Source organism: Ascaphus truei, chromosome 8, assembly GCF_040206685.1.
Source record: "Ascaphus truei isolate aAscTru1 chromosome 8, aAscTru1.hap1, whole genome shotgun sequence".
Taxonomy (NCBI): domain Eukaryota; kingdom Metazoa; phylum Chordata; class Amphibia; order Anura; family Ascaphidae; genus Ascaphus; species Ascaphus truei.
Window position 1 is genome coordinate 63787070 of NC_134490.1, and position 20107 is coordinate 63807176.

Consider the following 20107-nt stretch of genomic DNA (forward strand, 5'->3'; position numbering starts at 1 on the left):
TAACTTATTTTTGTTTAAGTCCCAAGATACATATTTTTTCAATTTTCAGTTCTGTGAAAAATCAATATTGCAGTTGCATAGAAATGAGAAATGGAAAATCACTTTTGCAATCCTCATAATAACTGTTCCTTAAGGGTATTGTATATCTATATCATTAGCTGTTACCATGTTGAAGTCATTGGGCCTATTCATTAAACTTATCTATGCACATTTGCCTCCAAATAAAATACTATTTCTAGTGATAGAAAAAACGAGTTCTCGCCATGTTACAGGAATTATCAATGCAAACAGATAGCTAGTCACTCTAATAATAAATATATATATATATATATATATATATATATATATATATATATATATATACCGTAGCTAGTCACTACTAAAGAAATACAATTGTATTTGAATGCACTTTTTGTGACAAATTGCATCACATACAGTAGATCTGTTTTATCTTTAGTTTGTCTTAGATGTTTGGTACTACTGTAGGAGGGGGCTGCACCTCCAATATTCTGTGGTTCTTATCCATTTCTGCTGTGTATTTCATGAACATCAATCAACATAGCTTTGAAATGTATCTAGATCCATCTTGATGTATGTATGTCGTTTTTCAACCTCATCTACTATGTAACTATGTAGATCCAGTTTTCTCTTTGACCAATAAGTCTAGTAGAACGGTATTGTTCAGTATTTTGCTCTTCGATAAGAAATTATACATAAAGAATAAATATGGAGGATACATAGCCAGTCCACCTCTCCATCCATATAATCTTTATTGTACCTACAGTAGTGCAGTTATAATGTATACTGTACTGTAGGTGTGAGTGCAACAAAGAGTTTATTCGAATACAATTTTTTGGTCCAAATGAAAAAGTTGGTAATAGTAAGCGGCCCTAGTGTTGCAGAGTTCATCCTGTCCCAAACTGAATGCTACTCCATGTAACCTTAGCCAAGTCACTTTATCTACAGGTACCTGTGTCACGGCTTACCAATTAGAATGCTAGCTTTTTGGACAAGCATTTGAAGTGTCTGAAAGTTACATACCCTGTTTGCGCTTTAAAAATATCTAAGATGTAGACATTGTAAAGGCAATTCATGCATATTAACAGTCTGTGAAACCATTCTCCGTAGCAGGCTTCCCCAGTAGGAAAGGGAATAAGTCCGTTGCAGTGTCCACCAGCATTGAAATGGTTACACTGTTTTTTGTAGTGGCTGTGTTTGCCTGTTGAAAACCTCACCCCTGCCCTCTACTGGTTTGCTACAGTATCTCCTTTCCTTTGTTGGCCAATGTATATATTCTGTACTATACTGTGCATGTGGGAGTATATTAATCACCTTAATACCATTAATTTCCAATAGAGGAGAAGACGGTTTCTCTGAAATAATTGTTAATGGGATTTGCAGATGTGCATCCAGTGGAAAGAAATTGACAATGTAGATTGTTGACAACACATATTTTATAGCTCTGGCATATTTCGAGGCTGTGTGCAGTAAAACTACAATATCAACTCTTTTTATGGAGTTAAGTGAATTGCCTCTTGAGCTTTTCTTGAAGAATTTTATTGATAGCGAGTATAGTAGCAGTCTTATCAGCAGCAACCTTTTTATACATGGTAAACATGCTATTACTTTTGGGATGAATTATTACTGTACCAGCACGTAATATCACCCGAAGGGACCATATGGTAACTTAAATCATAAGTGATACAAATGCATCCATTCCTGCTGAAACGATGTCATGGTTGTGTGAAACTAGAATGACCTAAAAAGCCCTTTTGTCTTTCTGGTAGTTTGTAATAACCAAATGCCTCAGCATTTAGCCTTGTGTAGGTATCTATGTTACTTTGGTAAATGTATTTTTGCTTGGTTATTCTTAGTGCGTGAATTGATTGAAGTCCTTGTCTCAGGAAACATTCTATTCACTCTCCTTATTGTATTTCTTTTTTTAACACAGAAGCATTGAAAGGGATTGATCTCTCTAAGGCCCTCAGATCTATGCTTGGTGCAGGATTTTGTCTGATAATGCCTATCTTCTTACAATAGAAAAGTACAATACATCTGATTACATCTCAGACAAGTTAGGCACAAAATATTCAGCCCCTGTCTTGGGTTTTTATTTCTGCAATTCCAAACTCTTCATTTTATGGCTTATGCTGATCTTATTATACCATGTGTTTTCTTGTATTTTTGTATGAATCTTTCTAGTAACTATAATTGCTAATTGTATGCATATAGATTTATTTTTTGCTGAAGTTTTAGAATCTTTTCTCTTTCTCCACCCCCCTCTTTCTCCCTTTCTCTCTATTTCTCCCTCTTTCTCCCTCTCACTTTCCCCCTCCTTCTCTCTCTTTTCCATTCTCCTTTTCCATCTCTCTCTCTCTCTTTTCCCCCTCTCCCTCTCTTAACCCCCTCACCCTCTTTCTCTTTCTCTCTCTCTCTCTCTCTCTCTCTCTCTCTCTCTCTCTCTCTCTCTCTCTCTCTCTCTCTCTCTCTCTCTCTCTCTCTCTCTCTCTCTCTCGTTCCACCTCACCTTCTTTCACCCCCTCCCTCTTTCCCCCCACTCTCTCTCCCTCTTTCCTCCTCTCCCTCTTTCCTCCTCTCCCTATTTCCCCTCTCCTTTTTTCTCCCTCTTTCTCCCTCTCCCTCTTCCACTCTCGCCCTCTCCCTCTTACACTCTCTCCCTCTCTCTCTCCCCCTCTCTCTCCCTCTCTCTCCCTCTCCCTCTCTCTTCCTCTCTCTCTGCCCCTCCCCCTCTCTCTCCCCCCTCTCTCTCTCCCTCCCTCCCTCCGTCTCCCTCTCCCTTTCTCCCCTCTCTCTTTCTTTTTTTTCTGTAAGCTCTACCAGTTTCACATCTCAAATAATAGTGATATAAATCAAAGAACCAAAGACTCAAAAAAGAGCTGTAAGGAAACAACCAAAAAACTTGTATAAATGGGTGCTCCCAGCTGGTGAAAAGACCTAATAACAAGGTCTAACATCTCTCAAAGAAATATAAAAATGCCCATTACAGCAGAAAATATTTTGTCCAAAAGAATATGCTTCCAGGACTCATGGATCGCTGCTATTGATCTTGGTCCATTTATGTGGCCATGGTACAGTCAGTGCGGGAAACCACATCAGATTGTTTTATTCCTGTAGATCAGGGGTAGCCAACTCCAGTGCTAAAGCGCTACCAACAGGTCAGGTTTCCAGGATGTCCCTGCTTCAGCACAGGAAGCTCAGTCAAAGACTGAGCTACTGATTCAGCCACCTGTACTGAAGTAGGGATATCCTGAACCTGACCTGGTGCTAGCTCTTGAGGACTGGAGTTGGCCACCCCTGATACTGTAGAATGACTCTTGAGTTGGTGCATTCCACCTAGATTTAATGAGCAGGAAAGTACAGAAAAGTCACACATGGGCAATGTATTTATTATTTATTTATAAAATGTTTTACCAGGCAGTAATACATTGAATTACCTCTCGTTTTCAAGTATGTCATCAGCATAGAGTTATGATGACAAATAATACATGGTTACAAATACATAGTTACACAAGTGAACAGGGTATTTATTATATACAAGACATTGCATGCACAGTTAGAGATAATATATATTATACAGTAGGTGTATGTAACTGTTACAGACCAGATTAAAATGTGAGCCAGCTTTAGTTTTGAAAGAACTTAAACTGGTGGTGGCTGTGAGAGTCTCTGGTAGGTTGTTCCAGTTTTGGGGTGCACGGTATGAGAAGGAGGAGCGGCCGGATACTTTGCTGAACCTTGGAACCATGAACAGTCTTTTGGAGACAGATCTCAGATGATAAGTGCTGCATGTGGTAGGGGTGAGGAGCTTGTTCAGATAGATGGGTAGCTTGGCAAGAAAGTATTTGAAGGCAAGACAGGAGAGATGAACTTTGCGCCTGGACTCAAGTTATGACCAATCTAGTTCTGTGAGCATTTCGCAGTGATGTGTGTTGTAGTTGAATTGGAGAACAAAACAGCATGTTGAATTGTAATTGGTATCAAGTTGGCTAAGGTGGGTTTGAGGTGCCGAGCCATATACTATGTCCCCATAGTCGACAATTGGCATTAGCATCTGCTGTGCGATACGCTTTCTGACCAGCAGACTTAGGGAGGATTTGTTCCTAGAAAGTACACCTAGTTTGGCATATGTTTTGGATGTCAGGGTATCAATGTGCATCCCGAATGTTAAATGGGAGTCAAACCATATGCCCAAGTATTTAAAACTAGTAACAGGAGTTAGATAAGTGTAACCCTCTTTCCCCCACCCTATGGGAGACAGAGACATTTTACAGGCACATGTCCCTGCCACATGGAGCTTGCAATCAATGTTTTTCGTGCCCGAGGCACAGGGAGATAAAGTGACTTGTGCAAGGTCACAAGGAGCCGACATTGGGAATTGAACCAGGTTCCCCTGCTTCAAACTCAGTGGCAGTCAGTGTCTTTACTCACTGAACCACTCCTTCTTTACCTACTGTACTGGTGTGTCGTGGTGCTACTGTAAATACCTATTGGCGTGCAGGAGAGCTGAGGTTCCGCCAATGTTGTTGGGGAACAGATATCCAGAAAGGAGAGTTGGAGCACAGCTATACGAAATAAATTTGCTAGAGAGTGTGTCCCAAAAATTAGAGGTTTATTATTTGTCAGAACATGGTAACAAGAAAAAAATGAGCCCTCAGGCCTAAGGGCTCATTTTTTTCTTGTTACCATGTTCTGACAAATAATAAACCTCTAATTTTTGGGACACACTCTCTAGCAAATTTATTTCGTATAGCTGTGCTCCAACTCTCCTTTCTGGATATCTGCCTCTGCTGTGGAGTACCGGATGCACGCACCGATGAAGGTTAATCCCGGGAGGACCATCTGCTACAAGTGAGTTTATTTACTCAATTTTACACCGTTTTTCCTAATCAATGATTTGGCTGGACACTAGCTAGTGTGAGTATTTACCTATCTGGGTAATACTCTTCCGGTTTATTGATAACTGGTGGAATTAGGTGTTTATGCTATAGATGGTCACCATTTATATGTGGGATACTTCGAGGATACAACTTATACAATATATAATTGAACGTGCTGAGTCTACGTTTTAGAGCACCACACAGTCTGGCTTTTTTTTTTTTGGGGGGGGAACAGGACAGGCTTTTGGAGGTCAATACATAATTCTTTCTTGGTGCCAGCGCCTCCATCTTCAACAGGCTCCAGTTGTGCTACAGGCAGTCCCCGTAGATGAACACTCATATACTCCCCCCTGATGGACTGCAGACTCAGTCCAGGAGTGTAGAAAAGCAGGAACATCTTTATTCAGTACCCACTGCATACAGCATATGAATACAACAAATATAGCCTACTCTCTAAGGTCCCGGACCTCTGGCTGGTCCCTGTGTCAGATAGTAGGATTGAGGCCTTGTCTCTCCTCCTTTGCTATTTCACAGTCCCCTTATGGGACTGATCATATAGTCCCACCCCGCAGGGTGAAACAGTAACTCAGAGTACTCACTCCATAGCTAGAGTACTCACTGACTGACTGCATTTAGGTTTTCCTCTTCCTTAGTACAGAGGGAGAGGTTACAAGGTCTGAACCCATGATTGGGCAGCACACAGACCCTGTCCACCTCCACCCCTGTCACTCAGGGAGGCTGCTTGGGGGGGGGGGATGACAATGTCTTAACAGACAACTACAAATGCAGTACAAACATTGATAGTACAGTCTCATACACTGATTACATCGATGAGGAACAACTGGATCATTTCCAACATGGAGAATAAAGCCATCCCTATTTATAAAACTTAGTGTCAGGGTTTTTAACTACCCGCCCATCAAATTCAGTGGTCCAGACAAAGTGTACCCTTAGGGGACCACTCTCATGGCGAAGTTCTATTTGATCTTTAAATATGCTGTGGGCCATGCTCCATTCTCTCATGATCTCACAGATTTTGGACTTACAAAATTTGTGGTGGCTGTTTACAAGCTGTAGGAAGATCATTGATGAACACTGAGAAGAGTATGGGACCCAGAACAGAGCCTTGCGGGACACCACAGGTGATATCCAAGGGGTTGGAGTTAGAGCCTGAGATAGACACGTGGGGATCTACTTGATAGGTAGGAATGAAACCAGTTTAAAGCATGCTTCCCTATTCCAGAGCACTGGATTTTGTTAAGCAAGATAACATAATCGACTGTATCAAAAGCCTTTGCAAAATCTAGGAATATTGCACCAGTGGATTGTCCCCGTTCCATTCCACACTGGATCTCATTGCAAACTTTTAGCAGGGTAGTTACCGTGGAGTGTTTGGGGCGAAAGCCAGATTGGAATTGGCTAGGGAAATTTGTCTTGGTATAGTAATCGCTTAATTGGGAGTGAACACATTTCCCCATGACTTTGGATAGTATTGTGAGAAGAGAGATTGGCCTGTAGTTTGAGACAGTGTTGTTGTCCCAACTTTTGAAGATTGGGATAACTCTGGCAGTTTTCCAGGTCTTGGGGGTATGGCCTGCAGACAAAATAGAGTTGACTATGGAAGCAATTTGTTTGGCAGTGGCTGTGGCACCAAGTCCTAGGAACTTAGATTGCAGTAAGTCAGGTCCACATTGGCTGCTTAGTTTTAATTTGAGGAGCGCCTGTGTTATCTCCTCTTCAGATAGTAGGACAAATGGAATATTGTGAGCAGTGTTGGGAGAGGGTGGGGCTATAGGGGTACTTTCAGAATGAGGTTCATGTTTGTGGTTTGTGCTGCGTTTCGCTAATAAATTAGTTGCACACCCCACAAAGTAGTCATTGAATGCATTTGCAATGTCAGTGGGGTTTGTCAGAGTAATGTCCCCCTTAGTGATATTACTTGGTTGTTGATGGTTAGAAGGCTGGAATATATTGTTGATAACCTTCCAGAAGTTAGCTGGGTTTGATGTATTTTGGAGGAGATTGTCTGAGTAAAATTGTGCTTTTACGTGCCTTGTTTGCCTTGTGCACATGTTCCGCAGGCATCTGTAGTGATTGAGATCCTTGGTAATGCCAGTTACTTTGTGGCTTTTCCACAAGGCAAAGCTTCCTGAACTGGTAGAGTGCAATAAGGCCAGTTGTAACTCACAGAAGGTGACACCCCCCCCCCCCCTGTACTCTTAGGTCTCGGGCATGGTGCCTCGGGCCACGCTGATCAGCACTCCTGCTCTTCCTCGCCTGCTCAAACTGGAGCTTTTTTGTGTCCTGGCAGGCGAGGCAGTGAGCGCGCTTTGGGGGCAGGCCAGAGGCGTGTCGGGAGGCGAATCGGAGGCGGGGCATGAGGCGGGGCTAGTCTCTCGCTCCCATTGGATGTGAGCGGTCACGTGACCGCTCCTCCGCTTCCCTGAGCGGCAAATTTTAAATTTGCCTGTCTCTCCAAAATACTTGAGCCTCCGCACGCATGCGGAAGCGGCTGCAAAAGCCGCGCTGATGACAGATGCAGGGGGTAAGTGCATCTGCTCAGCGCGGCTCAGCAAGGCTCACCGTACTATGTCCCAGGCCTTATTCTGCGTAGTGGAGCAAGCATCACAAAGTTTTAAGAACCCGGATTGGAAATAGTCAAGCGCAGAATCGGGGTCGGGAATTAAGTCGATTCCGTACCAAGGGCAGTTGGTAAGGTCAGCCCAAACTGTTGTGGGTTAACGTTTCTAAATCTAGATCACAAAAGAATGTCTTTATTACCTGTGTGTAAAATTTGACGCAGTGGGCAGTGCACTCAAAACCTTTCACTAATTGTTATTTCATTTTCCAAAGTGCCAAAATAATTATACTTTGGGACCTGGAGTAGAGTAATTCTCTGTTCAGATGACATTTGGGAACTAAAGGGGTAATTTCAAGTTTAGATAAAGGTCACTGGCACAATTGTACGCAGGATGAAAAGTACTGTATGTTATTAGAAATGCTGCAGTGCAGACTAAGAAAATGTTAAAGTCGCTATGCTCACGCAGATACAAGTATGTATCCAGGTACTGTCACTAAATTGTGCGTCTAATACAGGGTGGGGCAACTCAATGGCCACGGACAGGTCAGATTTTCAGGATATCCTTGCTTCAGCACAGGTGGCTCGAGCAGTGGCTCAGTCGAAGAAAACATGATATTCTGTTCATGTGTTAAATGGATGCTGACGTCCAGAACAGTGCTGACATTATATCAGTGGTATTCAACCTTTTTTTGGTTAAGGAACCTTGTGATTATATTGTGAAGTTCTGGGAAACCCAAACCCTCTCCCTCCCCCCTCCACCCACCCGTTCATCTTCTCCTCTCCCCCTCCCCCCTCTCCCTTCATCTTCTCCTCTCCTCCCCCTGTTTGTCTTCCCCTGTCACCCCCCCTCTCTCTCTCACACTCCTCCTCTCTCTTATACCCCTCTCTCTCTCTCTCTCTCTCTCTCTCTCTCTCTCTCTCTCTCTCTCTCTCTCTCTCTATCTCTCTCTCTCTCTCTCTCTCACACACCGTCCCTCACTCTTTCTTACACTTCCTCCACCCCCCCTCTCTCCCTCTTACACTAAGCCTGCTGCCGCAGATTGTGCAGAGCGCAATCACATTGCCTTAAGTAACTTGTAACTGATTTCTCGGGGCGACGGGCAGGTCATGTGAGCGGTTCACCTAATGAGGGTGATTCAGCTCTGTGACATCACTGACACGCCCCCCCCCCCCCCCCCCGATGGCGTGTGTTGCATGTCTGGGAAACGCACTGCTTCACGCGGGTGACGTCACGGATGTGCACGCCTCCGTGTGGGCGAAGGCAGTATGGACCTGCCCTCACACTCCCCCCTCTCTTTTTCTCTTAGGCCTCGTCCAGGTAGGGAACGGGCGTGCTGGCGCTCCGGCGCTGCGCCCTGCTCGGCCATGCTTTTCCTGGCCGGCTAGGTGCGCGCACGTCTGGGGGCACGGCTACGACGTCGCGGAGCTGGTTCACCATCATTGGGCGAACTGCTCACGTGACGCGCTTGCGAACAGCAGGCCACGTGCATTGTCGCAACGGGTCCAGCATGAGCGCGCGCGCACGGTCAGCACCGCCCTGGACGAGGCCTTACACTCCAGGTGAAAATCACTGCATTACATAAAGATGTAGCTGACGTTACTGCACTTGTTGGCGCGTTCTGTCTCGCTACAATGCCCAGCCTACATCTGTTCATATAGTGGGGGAAAGGACACATAAACTAATGTATAGTAAGTGCCCTTAAACTTTAGTAAAAAATATGTAAATTATTAATGCATCGGTTTATTCGATACAAAATATCACAAAAAACACAAACCTATTCTCAAAACCACTGATACATCACTAACGAACCCAAATTCATGAATCCCTAGATATGTCTCCAACTGAAGAAAATCTTCACCTGCAGGACTTAAAGCTGCAGACCAAGCAATATCCTACATGAGTTTTTTTTAAAAATAAATCAGTTTTGTACTATGAGAAAATACTTGTAGCATTTTTTTAAACAACTCTGAATTACATTTTTAATGTATTATAATGTAACAAGCCTTCTTTGTTTCTATAGTAACCATTTACAAAGTCAAATTCCATTCCTCTTCTGAAAAAGGCTATGGCACATGCCTTCTATCTAGCAGTGCACCAATTGTATCTAGGTACTGCCTGGTCACATGATCTTCCCCACAGAACTTTGCATCTTTGGTCCTCTTCTAACTGGATGGACAGCCATTTAGTGAACCCCTCAGCCGATTCTTTGCCAATCGATCAAAGGAGAACAGATCGATCAGTAACTTAGCTAATTACTTATCATTGTGTGGATTGTATTGATGCACATACTGTATTAAAGGGAAAATAAATAATAATAATAAAAAAAAGCTTGGCTTTAAAGTACAGATTCCTCAGAAGACTGATACAGTGTATATTATATTCACACAGTAAATTGAATCTGAAGAGAAAGTTGCTGTTAAAACCAACTCGCTCTAAAAAAGGAATTATTTCACAGAATTGTAGTATCCTAAGATTCTCATTAAATTGTCAGTTCTTATAGAGGCTTAATTAAAGACTTACGCATAGTAGCAATGTTTATCTGATTCACACCTAGCCACCAACACATTTGATAACAACCCAGTAACTTTTACAGTGCAATGTAATGCAGATATTTCCAGAAGATGGTTGCATTGCATTCTGTTAGCACTGTGCACCAAAGACAAGGGCAGCTTAGTGACTGGAGCAGATCTGTTTTCTCCACTGCATGACCACTTTCAGGCTTATTTAATAATAATAATAATAATAGCATGATCATGTATAGCACTGCTAGTTTTACATTGTGCTTTACAGAGATATTTTGCAGTCCTTGCCCTGTGGCGTTTACAACCCATTTTTTGGTGCCTGAGGCACAGGGAGATATAGTGACTTGCCCACAGTCACAAGGAGCTGACACCGGGAATTGAACCAGGTTCCCCTTTTTTAAACTCAGTGCAGTCAGTGCCTTTACTCACTGAGCCGCTCCTTCTCCTATGTATTCTAAGTAGCGTCTACTCATACTGTATTTTGCTCCAGGAAAAGACCTGCATTCTGATATGGAGTCTGTAATCCATGATGGTCTTTGGTGAATATGTTGACCTACTGTATATCAGTGTTTTTTTATTTTACTTTTCTGTGGTTGTGGAACCTTATAATTATATTGTGAAATTCTGAGGAACCCACCTCTCTAATAGCGCGTCTGAGATCAGATGCATTGTAAGGAACCCCAACCCTCTCTAATAGCGCGTCTGAGATCAGATGCATTGTAAAGAACCCCAACGCTCTCTAATAGCGCGTCTGAGATCAGATGCATTGTAAGGAACCTCAACCCTCTCTAATAGCGCGTCTGAGATCAGATGCATTGTAAAGAACCCCAACGCTCTCTGAGATCAGATGCATTATAAGGAACCTCAACCCTCTCTAATAGCGCGTCTGAGATCAGATGCACTGTAAGGAACCCCAACCCTCTCTAATAGCGTGTCTGAGATCAGATGCATTATAAGGAACCTCAACCCTCTCTAATAGCGTGTCTGAGATCAGATGCACTGTAAGGAACCCCAACCCTCTCTAATAGCGCGTCTGAGATCAGATGCACTGTAAGGAACCCCAACCCTCTCTAATAGCGCGTCTGAGATCAGATGCATTGTAAGGAACCCCAACCCTCTCTAATAGCGCATCTGAGATCAGATGCATTGTAAGGAACCCCAACGCTCTCTAATAGCGCGTCTGAGATCAGATGCATTGTAAAGAACCCCAACCCTCTCTAATAGCGCGTCTGAGATCAGATGCATTGTAAAGAACCCCAAAGCTCTCTAATAGCGCGTCTGAGATCAGATGCATTGTAAGGAACCCCAACCCTCTCTAATAGCGCGTCTGAGATCAGATGCATTGTAAAGAACCCCAACGCTCTCTAATAGCGCGTCTGAGATCAGATGCATTGTAAGGAACCTCAACCCTCTCTAATAGCGCGTCTGAGATCAGATGCATTGTAAGGAACCCCAACCCTCTCTAATAGCGCGTCTGAGATCAGATGCATTGTAAAGAACCCCAACGCTCTCTAATAGCACGTCTGAGATCAGATGCATTATAAGGAACCTCAACCCTCTCTAATAGCGCGTCTGAGATCAGATGCATTGTAAGGAACCCCAACCCTCTCTAATAGCGCGTCTGAGATCAGATGCATTGTAAAGAACCCCAACGCTCTCTAATAGCGCGTCTGAGATCAGATGCATTATAAGGAACCTCAACCCTCTCTAATAGCGCGTCTGAGATCAGATGCATTGTAAGGAACCCCAACCCTCTCTAATAGCGCTTCTGAGATCAGATGCATTGTAAAGAACCCCAACGCTCTCTAATAGCGCGTCTGAGATCAGATGCATTGTAAGGAACCTCAACCCTCTCTAATAGCGCGTCTGAGATCAGATGCATTGTAAAGAACCCCAACGCTCTCTAATAGCGCGTCTGAGATCAGATGCATTGTAAGGAACCTCAACCCTCTCTAATAGCGCGTCTGAGATCAGATGCATTGTAAGGAACCCCAACCCTCTCTAATAGCGCGTCTGAGATCAGATGCATTGTAAAGAACCCCAACGCTCTCTAATAGCACGTCTGAGATCAGATGCATTATAAGGAACCTCAACCCTCTCTAATAGCGCGTCTGAGATCAGATGCATTGTAAGGAACCCCAACCCTCTCTAATAGCGTGTCTGAGATCAGATGCATTGTAAAGAACCCCAACGCTCTCTAATAGCGCGTCTGAGATCAGATGCATTATAAGGAACCTCAACCCTCTCTAATAGCGCGTCTGAGATCAGATGCATTGTAAGGAACCCCAACCCTCTCTAATAGCGCGTCTGAGATCAGATGCATTGTAAAGAACCCCAACGCTCTCTAATAGCGCGTCTGAGATCAGATGCATTATAAGGAACCTCAACCCTCTCTAATAGCGCATCTGAGATCAGATGCATTGTAAGGAACCCCAACCCTCTCTAATAGCGCATCTGAGATCAGATGCATTGTAAGGAACCCCAACGCTCTCTAATAGCGCATGTAAAATCAGATGGATTGTAAATTCTTCTGTGTGTTGTACAATTTTCAAATGACCTGAAAATTGCAGGGAACCCTTTAGGGATAATGTGGAAAAAAAATACAATAGGGATACCCAGGGAACCAAAGGGTTCCTATAAACCCCTGTTCTGTTTTATGCATGCAGTGTGGTTAGTGCCATATTAACGCATGGGCACGCTGGGCCGTTGCCCGGGGGGCCCACGGGCATAGGGGCCCCATGCTAATCTATGCACAGACCAGAATTTAACACTAATTTTCCGATCACCCGCCTCAACATTCAAATCTCCCGCTAACTCGGTAGAAGGAGAAAAATGACGACTTGTAGCGGAGAGTTGGCAGGGCCCAGCGCACTGCTTTGCCCGGGGGCCTATAATGCTATTAAGACGGCCCTGAGTGTGGTTACAGAAATCGGGCTCTAACTAAAGAGGGGAAGACCCTGACTCGCAAGTATATTAGTTATACATAATATTGACTGAAAATGTATGACTAGTATCTCCTATTAGACTATTTCTAATAGGATATTTTAAATCCTGTGGATGCATATTAAACTGCGAAGATAAATATTGAGCCACAACTCTTGTGTGTAAAATGCTCTCTTTAAATCTTCGACCTTGCTGTTCTACACTCAGGGCGGCTGACAAAAGGGGGGAAAGGCAGGGCCCAGTGCCTGCAGGAGGCCCGGCCAGCTGACAGGCGCTGGATGTTGAGGCCCTCACCCCTATAACTGGGACATACACCCCTCCCCCTTATAACTGTGACACATATACCCCAAACACCTATAACTGGGACACATACTCTCATCAACCCTATAACTGGGACATACACCCATCAACCCTATAACTGGGACATACACCCCTCACCTCTATAACTGGGACACATACCCCTCACCCGTATAACTGGGACATACATCCCTCAACCCTATAACTGGGACATAACCCCTCACCCCTGTAACTGTGACACATATACTGTACCCCGAACCCCTATAACTGGGACACATACTCATCAACCCTATAACTGGGACACAAACATGTCAAATGAACCCGCGGGTCGTGATGCCGCGTTACCATGGCGATGTGACGTTACACGGGGTCATTTGACGCGGAGCCAAGGAGGAGAGTGCATATCAGTGTGAAATGTAATGAGTAATTATCAGATTTTGGTGGCTCAGTGTGAATCGGACTGTGAAAACGAGAAAAAAAAACGATTTATTGCAGGAAACATAGGGAGACAGCAGAGAACGTTTCCTACATGGACCTTTCTTCCGGTGCAAATAACAAACAGCACACTTATATAGCCAAAAATGGCACCAAAAACCTTAATCAAACAGGAAACAGATTGTGTTAGAAATCTGTTTCCTGTTTAAGGTTTTGGCGCCCTTTTGGACTTTGTACATGTGCTGTTGTTTATTTGCACCGTAAGTTCCATGTAGGACCTAAAATGTTGTTTGCTGTCTCCCTGTAGACATCTTACACCACTTGGGGATTTCCTGTCACTTTTTTCATGTTAGTGTGCTTTTTGTGTTGCCTGCACACAAGTCTCTTTTCCCCTATATTCATTTCTCTGCCCCTATTTTTCTTGTGAATCACAGATATATAGCTACAATGAGTAAGCGCCAGTATTCATTAAGCCTTTATGAGAGAGAGTCATTTAGGGTCAGATTCAATATACTCTGAAACATCCGTTCCCACTGTAATAAGTCAAAAACTCCCATTAATTTCAGTTTTCGGGCGATAATGGTGTGATCAGCTGCTTTTGGAGTATATTGAATTACCTCATTAATGAGACTGTAATTCTGTGAAACTTTTTTAGACAGAGCTGGCTTCAACGTTGACATCCTCTTGAGATTAAATGTTCTTAACTTTACTGTAGGGATTTAATATAGCCTGTACTGTATATCAGTCTTCTGGAGAACATGCACTTTCACTGCTGCAAATGAAGATTTTGTGTGTGTGTGTGTGTGTGTGTGTGTGTGTGTGTGTGTGTGTGTGTGTGTGTGTGTGTGTGTGTGTGTGTGTGTGTGTGTGTGTGTTATATCAGTGCTTGTAAGTACACAGCATGTTTGTATTTTTTTGTGACATTGTGTATTGAGTCACCCAATAAGGTTGCCAGGTGTCCAGTATTGAACTGGACTGTCCTGTATTTGGACACTCTGTCCAGTAAAAATGAGATATAATACTGGACATGTATGTGTCCGGTATTACCTCTCTGGACATAGTGACCCTATCGGCTTAGTAGGCCACAGAATTTCCCTTAACCAGGCTTCTGCTAGGAGGCTAGCCAGCTTCCTCCATCCTGATTTGCTGCATTACCCAGCAGCAGCCAATCGGGATAAGGTGTCAGGAGCCTGGGGGGTGGGGCCAAGGAGAGGAGGAAACAGCATGGAGCGGAGAGAGTTGAGAGGTGTGTGTGTGTCTGAAGCGCATAGCACTTTTCACCATTGTATCCAGTATTTTTAGGGAAACAACGTGGGCAACCTATCACCCAATTAAATATATGTTGCTAAAAGTTTTAGGCAAGCTAAGGTGTGCCAACTAATCTTGTCTTTCTCATTTTTCCATAATGGAATATGTACAGGTATATAACATACGTTTTTTTATAGTGCCTTTCAATTTAATTTCTCTTGATGCTTAGACCTTGGAAGCATTGATAAAGCCGTCAGTACAGTAAGATTCTGGCAGCACATTTATGATACTCTGAAATAATATTATTACTGTTTGTTCTCAACTACAACTGGGCAATCTCAGACATGGGTAAACAAGCCGATTTTAATAAAATTGAAGTCAGGTGCAGAAACAAGCTATTGTTCTATTATACCACTCAATATTTCATCCAGTATCCCGTTCCTTCTGCTGAAAGCAATATACAGTATCTGCACAAAAATTGAAAGATGGGTCCTTCGCATATTGTAAATAGCATTGTTAGCCGAGCCACTCATTCTCCCCCCAAAAGCACTATCCATATTTTGAGTCATAGCTGTATTTCAGAGCAAGATTGAATGCAAAGATAATATATTACCTGATTAACGCCGCAAAATTCTGTATTTGTAATCGGAAAATATCAGTTTCGGGAAATTTAGCAACATGGGATTTGAAAATGACTGTAGATGTTCACAATATGCAAAATGGAATAAAGTGGCACTCCATTGATCTTTCACAATAAATAAAAAAAAGTGCACTGTCCATAAATGTTATTTATTGTGAAAGACAACTGGAGTACTGTACCACTTTATTGTATTTTGCATCCTGGGTTATCGACGGCTTCTGCTGTTGCACTGGATCGCTGTTTCTGCTCACCTGTAGCAGGTAACTTTAGCAAAGTGAGTGCACCATTCTCTGCACTTAGATATTTCCACACATACGGTAAAGCTCATACAGGTCACTATGGTATTTCTGAGCCCAGTGGCATATAAAAAAGCAAACTCTGTTCCCATTATTATGGTAAACTCACCCAATGCAAAGAATAAGGGCAATTTCTTTTTTTTTTTTATATATAATTTACTTGAGTGCTATTGTGGTGTGATCAAAAAAGCCAAAAGTAAAACAATAACCAAGCCCTAACATACTGTATCACTATCCTTCCAAAAATACCAATCCAGTTTTATTTACATTATTATGGAACGTTTACCCAGTAATTCGTGATGCCAGTGACATCAAAATAAAAAACAAATTGCATAAATAACTTTACACAAAAAGGAATACATAGCTGGTCATATAATCCATTGTATTTGGGATGGGGTGGTGATTTTAAGAGTATTTTTCCAAGTGATCATGGATGTAAATTAGGAGTTGCCAACTCCAGTCCTCAAGGGCCACCAACTCGTTAACTTTTCAGGATATCTGTGCTTCAGCACAGGTGGCTCAATCAGTCGCAGCTTCAACACGACTGAGGGACATGTGCTGAAGCAGGGATAACCCTAACATCTGGCCTGTTGGTGGCCCTTGGCTGAAGTTAGCCCCCCCCCCCCCATGTAAATACTAACGTCTCCATTGGTTTTCACTCATTTGCAGGTGTGGCAACATACACAGATAAACTGTTTACGTTTCGCAACGGGCGCTGGGAAGATATCCTCAGTGATGACGTAAACATTAAAAGAGGTGTGGCAAACCGTTTTGCTGGACGATCCGTGGCTTGCATTGACAGGAAGGTAAGCTGGATGGGGGTCCAGGCAGCAGTGCAAAGTGGAATTGTATTTGTGCCTTTGTAATCAACCCAAGAATTTTGGAAATGTATTTATAGAGAAGCCTGAGATCAGTTCTTGCTAGGGTTGCCAAATGTAATTTTTTATCATACAGAGCGCCGAAATCCAATAGGAAAATTAAATTTAAAATGCACCGTTACTCTCCTCCCCCATCCCTTTCTTGCTCTCCCCCCACCCTCCATCCATCTCTTCCCCCCTCCATCCATTTATTTTACCCTATTTATTCATTTTTTCCCCATCCTCCCTTCATCTCTCAGCCCCCCTCCTCGCTTAAAGTGCCCTGTCGCTGTCCACAGGAGTGGAGCCCGTCCTGGCGACAGACACCGGAAGTTGTAATTGCCTTCCGGGTTGGACCTCTGGGACGGGCTCCTCCCCTCCTCGGCCGACGCCATTGGGCTCCGCGGTCACCACCCCCCCGCCTTCTTCTGCCGCTGCCTGCCGCCATCCTCCTGTCACCGCCTCCTGGACCTGATTTGTCCCGATGCCCCCTGAGATACGGGACAATGATGCGTCCCAACAGACCTTTCAGGAACAAGTCATTGAAAAAAGGGACAACTAGGGAACCCTTGTTCTTGCTTACGAAATAAAAGGCATAGGAGGAAACTCATCAATTATTACATTCATCATTTAGTGTTCCTAGAATATTCATTATCAGGATTACTCTTTACAATGTTTTATTGTGTTCATTTTTATGAAAAATAGTAATTGTTGGAATGAAAAAAGCATTGCACCCAGACTGAGAGAAACGCTGCTGGCTGAATTTTTCTTTTAAACTTTTCAACATTAAAAAACCCCAAAAATAACTTGTGTAAAAAACCCAATAAAATACAAGTTTAAAAAAAAAAAAAAAAAACACATAATGCATGTTTATTTTCACCAGTCAGGACCACAGTTACTATTGTCACAACTGAGCAATTGCAAGTGAAAGGAACAATTGAATTTCTGGGAAGATGCATTTTCTCTCTCTCCATATTCCTAATGGAAATATCATTTTGATACGTGGACAGATTTAAAAAAAAATCCTTCACCCAAGCAATCTCTTCTCACTTTAAGAGTGTTTTGTTATTGTAGAGGGCACTTATTACTTCATTACCTTGAACTGTGTTCCACTGTAACCTTTTAATAAATTGGCATCCAGGAGACGCTGCCACCTTCGCTGCACTTGAAGACGAATGACACTGTAAATAGTGCTGCCTTGCGACATACTGAGCACATCACTGGGCTAAAAGGGAGGCACCTTTTTATTTTGCTTGCTGCCACAGGGTTGGGTCTTTTCAGACCACTTATTTATTATGTTTGTGTTTAATTCATAGTAAATTCTTGTATTCTCATCTTTTTAGCTGGTATTAAAGCAGCAACCCAGCTTGTACTGTATGTCTTGCTGTTTTTTTTTTTTTTTTGTTATACGGTTAAAGTAGGGGGTCTCCGGACCTGAACCCCGTTAATTTCAGCTCCAGGGACACCCTGCTTCCAGAGATACTTCGCTCCGTAGAGGGTGCAGAGATCTCTGAAGTTTAAATGTCCAGGTCACGCGGCCCAATAGGATGCCGCAACGGATGATGTCACGGCTTCCTATTGGCCCGCGCGACCTGGCTGAAGAGATACTTGCACTCCTACGGATGTAAATACATCTCTGGAAGCAGGGGATCCCCGGAGTTGAAATTAATGGTGTTTAGCTCTGCAGACCCCCTGCTTCAATTCTATAACATCAAAGAAACAAGCAGTGGAACCTGGAGTGCTGCTTTAAGCAATAGAAATAATATATGTCATTTTTAAGTCTGAAGACCTGCTTTGTAAACCTTATCTACAAATGATGCTGCGTTGATTCCATCTCCGATGAGGCTGCATGTTATAAATGTTAGTATTATAATCAGTATTTTCCGTTTATACACATAAGAAACAATAGAAAAAAAACTATTTAAAGACAATGTTTAACATGAAGTAACGTTCCCTGAAATCATTACATGGGAGATAGTATAAAGTGTAAGGGTTTGGGGTTGCCCTTGTAGAAAGTAGGCCATTACTTAGTAGGTAAAGTTAGATTAAAAAATAACATTCAGGTAGCATTTTAAGCCAAATAGATGTAGTCTTTATTGAAATCTTCCAAATCGGAGTGTCTTTTGAAGCAGGGTGAAATGCTTCAATTCTTGAAGTAAAACAAGTTATATTAAAAACACAATGGAAAGGAGGTTTATGAGCTGAAATAATGTTAGTTTTTAAGAGGCACAAGCTGTTGCACAATAGCTCACAACAGTCTGTATTCATGGGTTTTTTTTCAGTACAGGATTGCTAATGGATTGTGGTCACACTCACACACACCACTATGAGTTCTATTGAGCCCTGGTTTTTATATTTCAATGTAACAATGTGTCGGGAACTCAAAGGGCATTTGAAAAACATAAATCAGAATCCTATTCTCTAGTCTTATTCAGGTTTCTGTCCTTTGAGCAATTTGGGATTTATTGGGCAAAGTATCGAGCATTAAACATGCCAATATAAAGTGTAATCCCTTTCTGGGATGCAGAGATAAGTACAACGAATAACAAAGGGGTGATTTCTGGGCACACATACAGTACCTTGTGCCCACGGAATAGAATTTTGAAGGCCCGCCATAACTTATTTACTGTGTGGTTGAAACCTCTCCCAACTTCACGTTGCACAGTCAGTAGATCCAGCCTCATACTGATGAGACCCAAGTGGATGAAAAAGCTGTCTGTGAGTAGGTTAACTGGCAGTGCACTTCTTTAACTTGGGCTGTGCTGAAAAGGTGTATTATACAGCAAGCATAGGGCTGTAGGGGCCTGTGTTCAAATGAATTAGAAACAAAAAGTGACACACTGTGCTCATTTGCATGTCATTACCCAGAATTCCTGGCTGAAGTGGAACCATTGTATGCTAAGAGATAATGGGGAAAAGCAGGTTTACAGATCTGCCTGAGACATGCCAAATTAACTTTAACAAAGCTTGATACAAGCTTTCTATGTCTACGGCCCCGCTGTCTGCGCTGCACGCGCGCCTGCCAGGCTGGCGGCTCGTGTAACTCTGATCCCCGGTCTGCAGGGAGAAAAACGGGGGGGGGGGGGGCGCAAGATGGAGGCATGGTGGGGGCGCGGCCATGACGTCACCCGGCGGGTTTGCCCTCATTGGCTGAACCACTGGGGGGCGTGGCCACCGCGCTTGTCGCTATTATTGAGCTTAATTTTCCTGTCTTCAGGAAAAACTGGCCATGCAGTGCGGCGTCCGCCCCTTTTAGTGGGCCTGGCCCCATTGAGGGGCAGCTCTTGTCCCTGCAGCACCAGCAGCAGGCAGCGCGGACCTGGTCTATGCATATTAGTTCATGATACCTTTGACCTGATTGATTTGTTTTGGTGCAAAGGAAGAATGAA

At 43.2% G+C, this 20107-nt stretch overlaps 1 protein-coding gene across 3 annotated transcripts in view; it reads left to right on the forward strand.

Annotated features, from left to right (window-relative positions):
• Window positions 1-20107, forward strand: part of CRTAC1 (cartilage acidic protein 1) — a 317696-nt gene that overhangs the window by 195325 nt on the left and 102264 nt on the right. For all 3 annotated transcript variants that reach the window (XM_075612348.1, XM_075612347.1, XM_075612349.1), the window contains exon 4: window positions 16531-16667. In XM_075612348.1, coding sequence (XP_075468463.1) covers window positions 16531-16667 — 137 coding nt within the window. The remainder of the gene's footprint in view (window positions 1-16530; window positions 16668-20107) is intronic.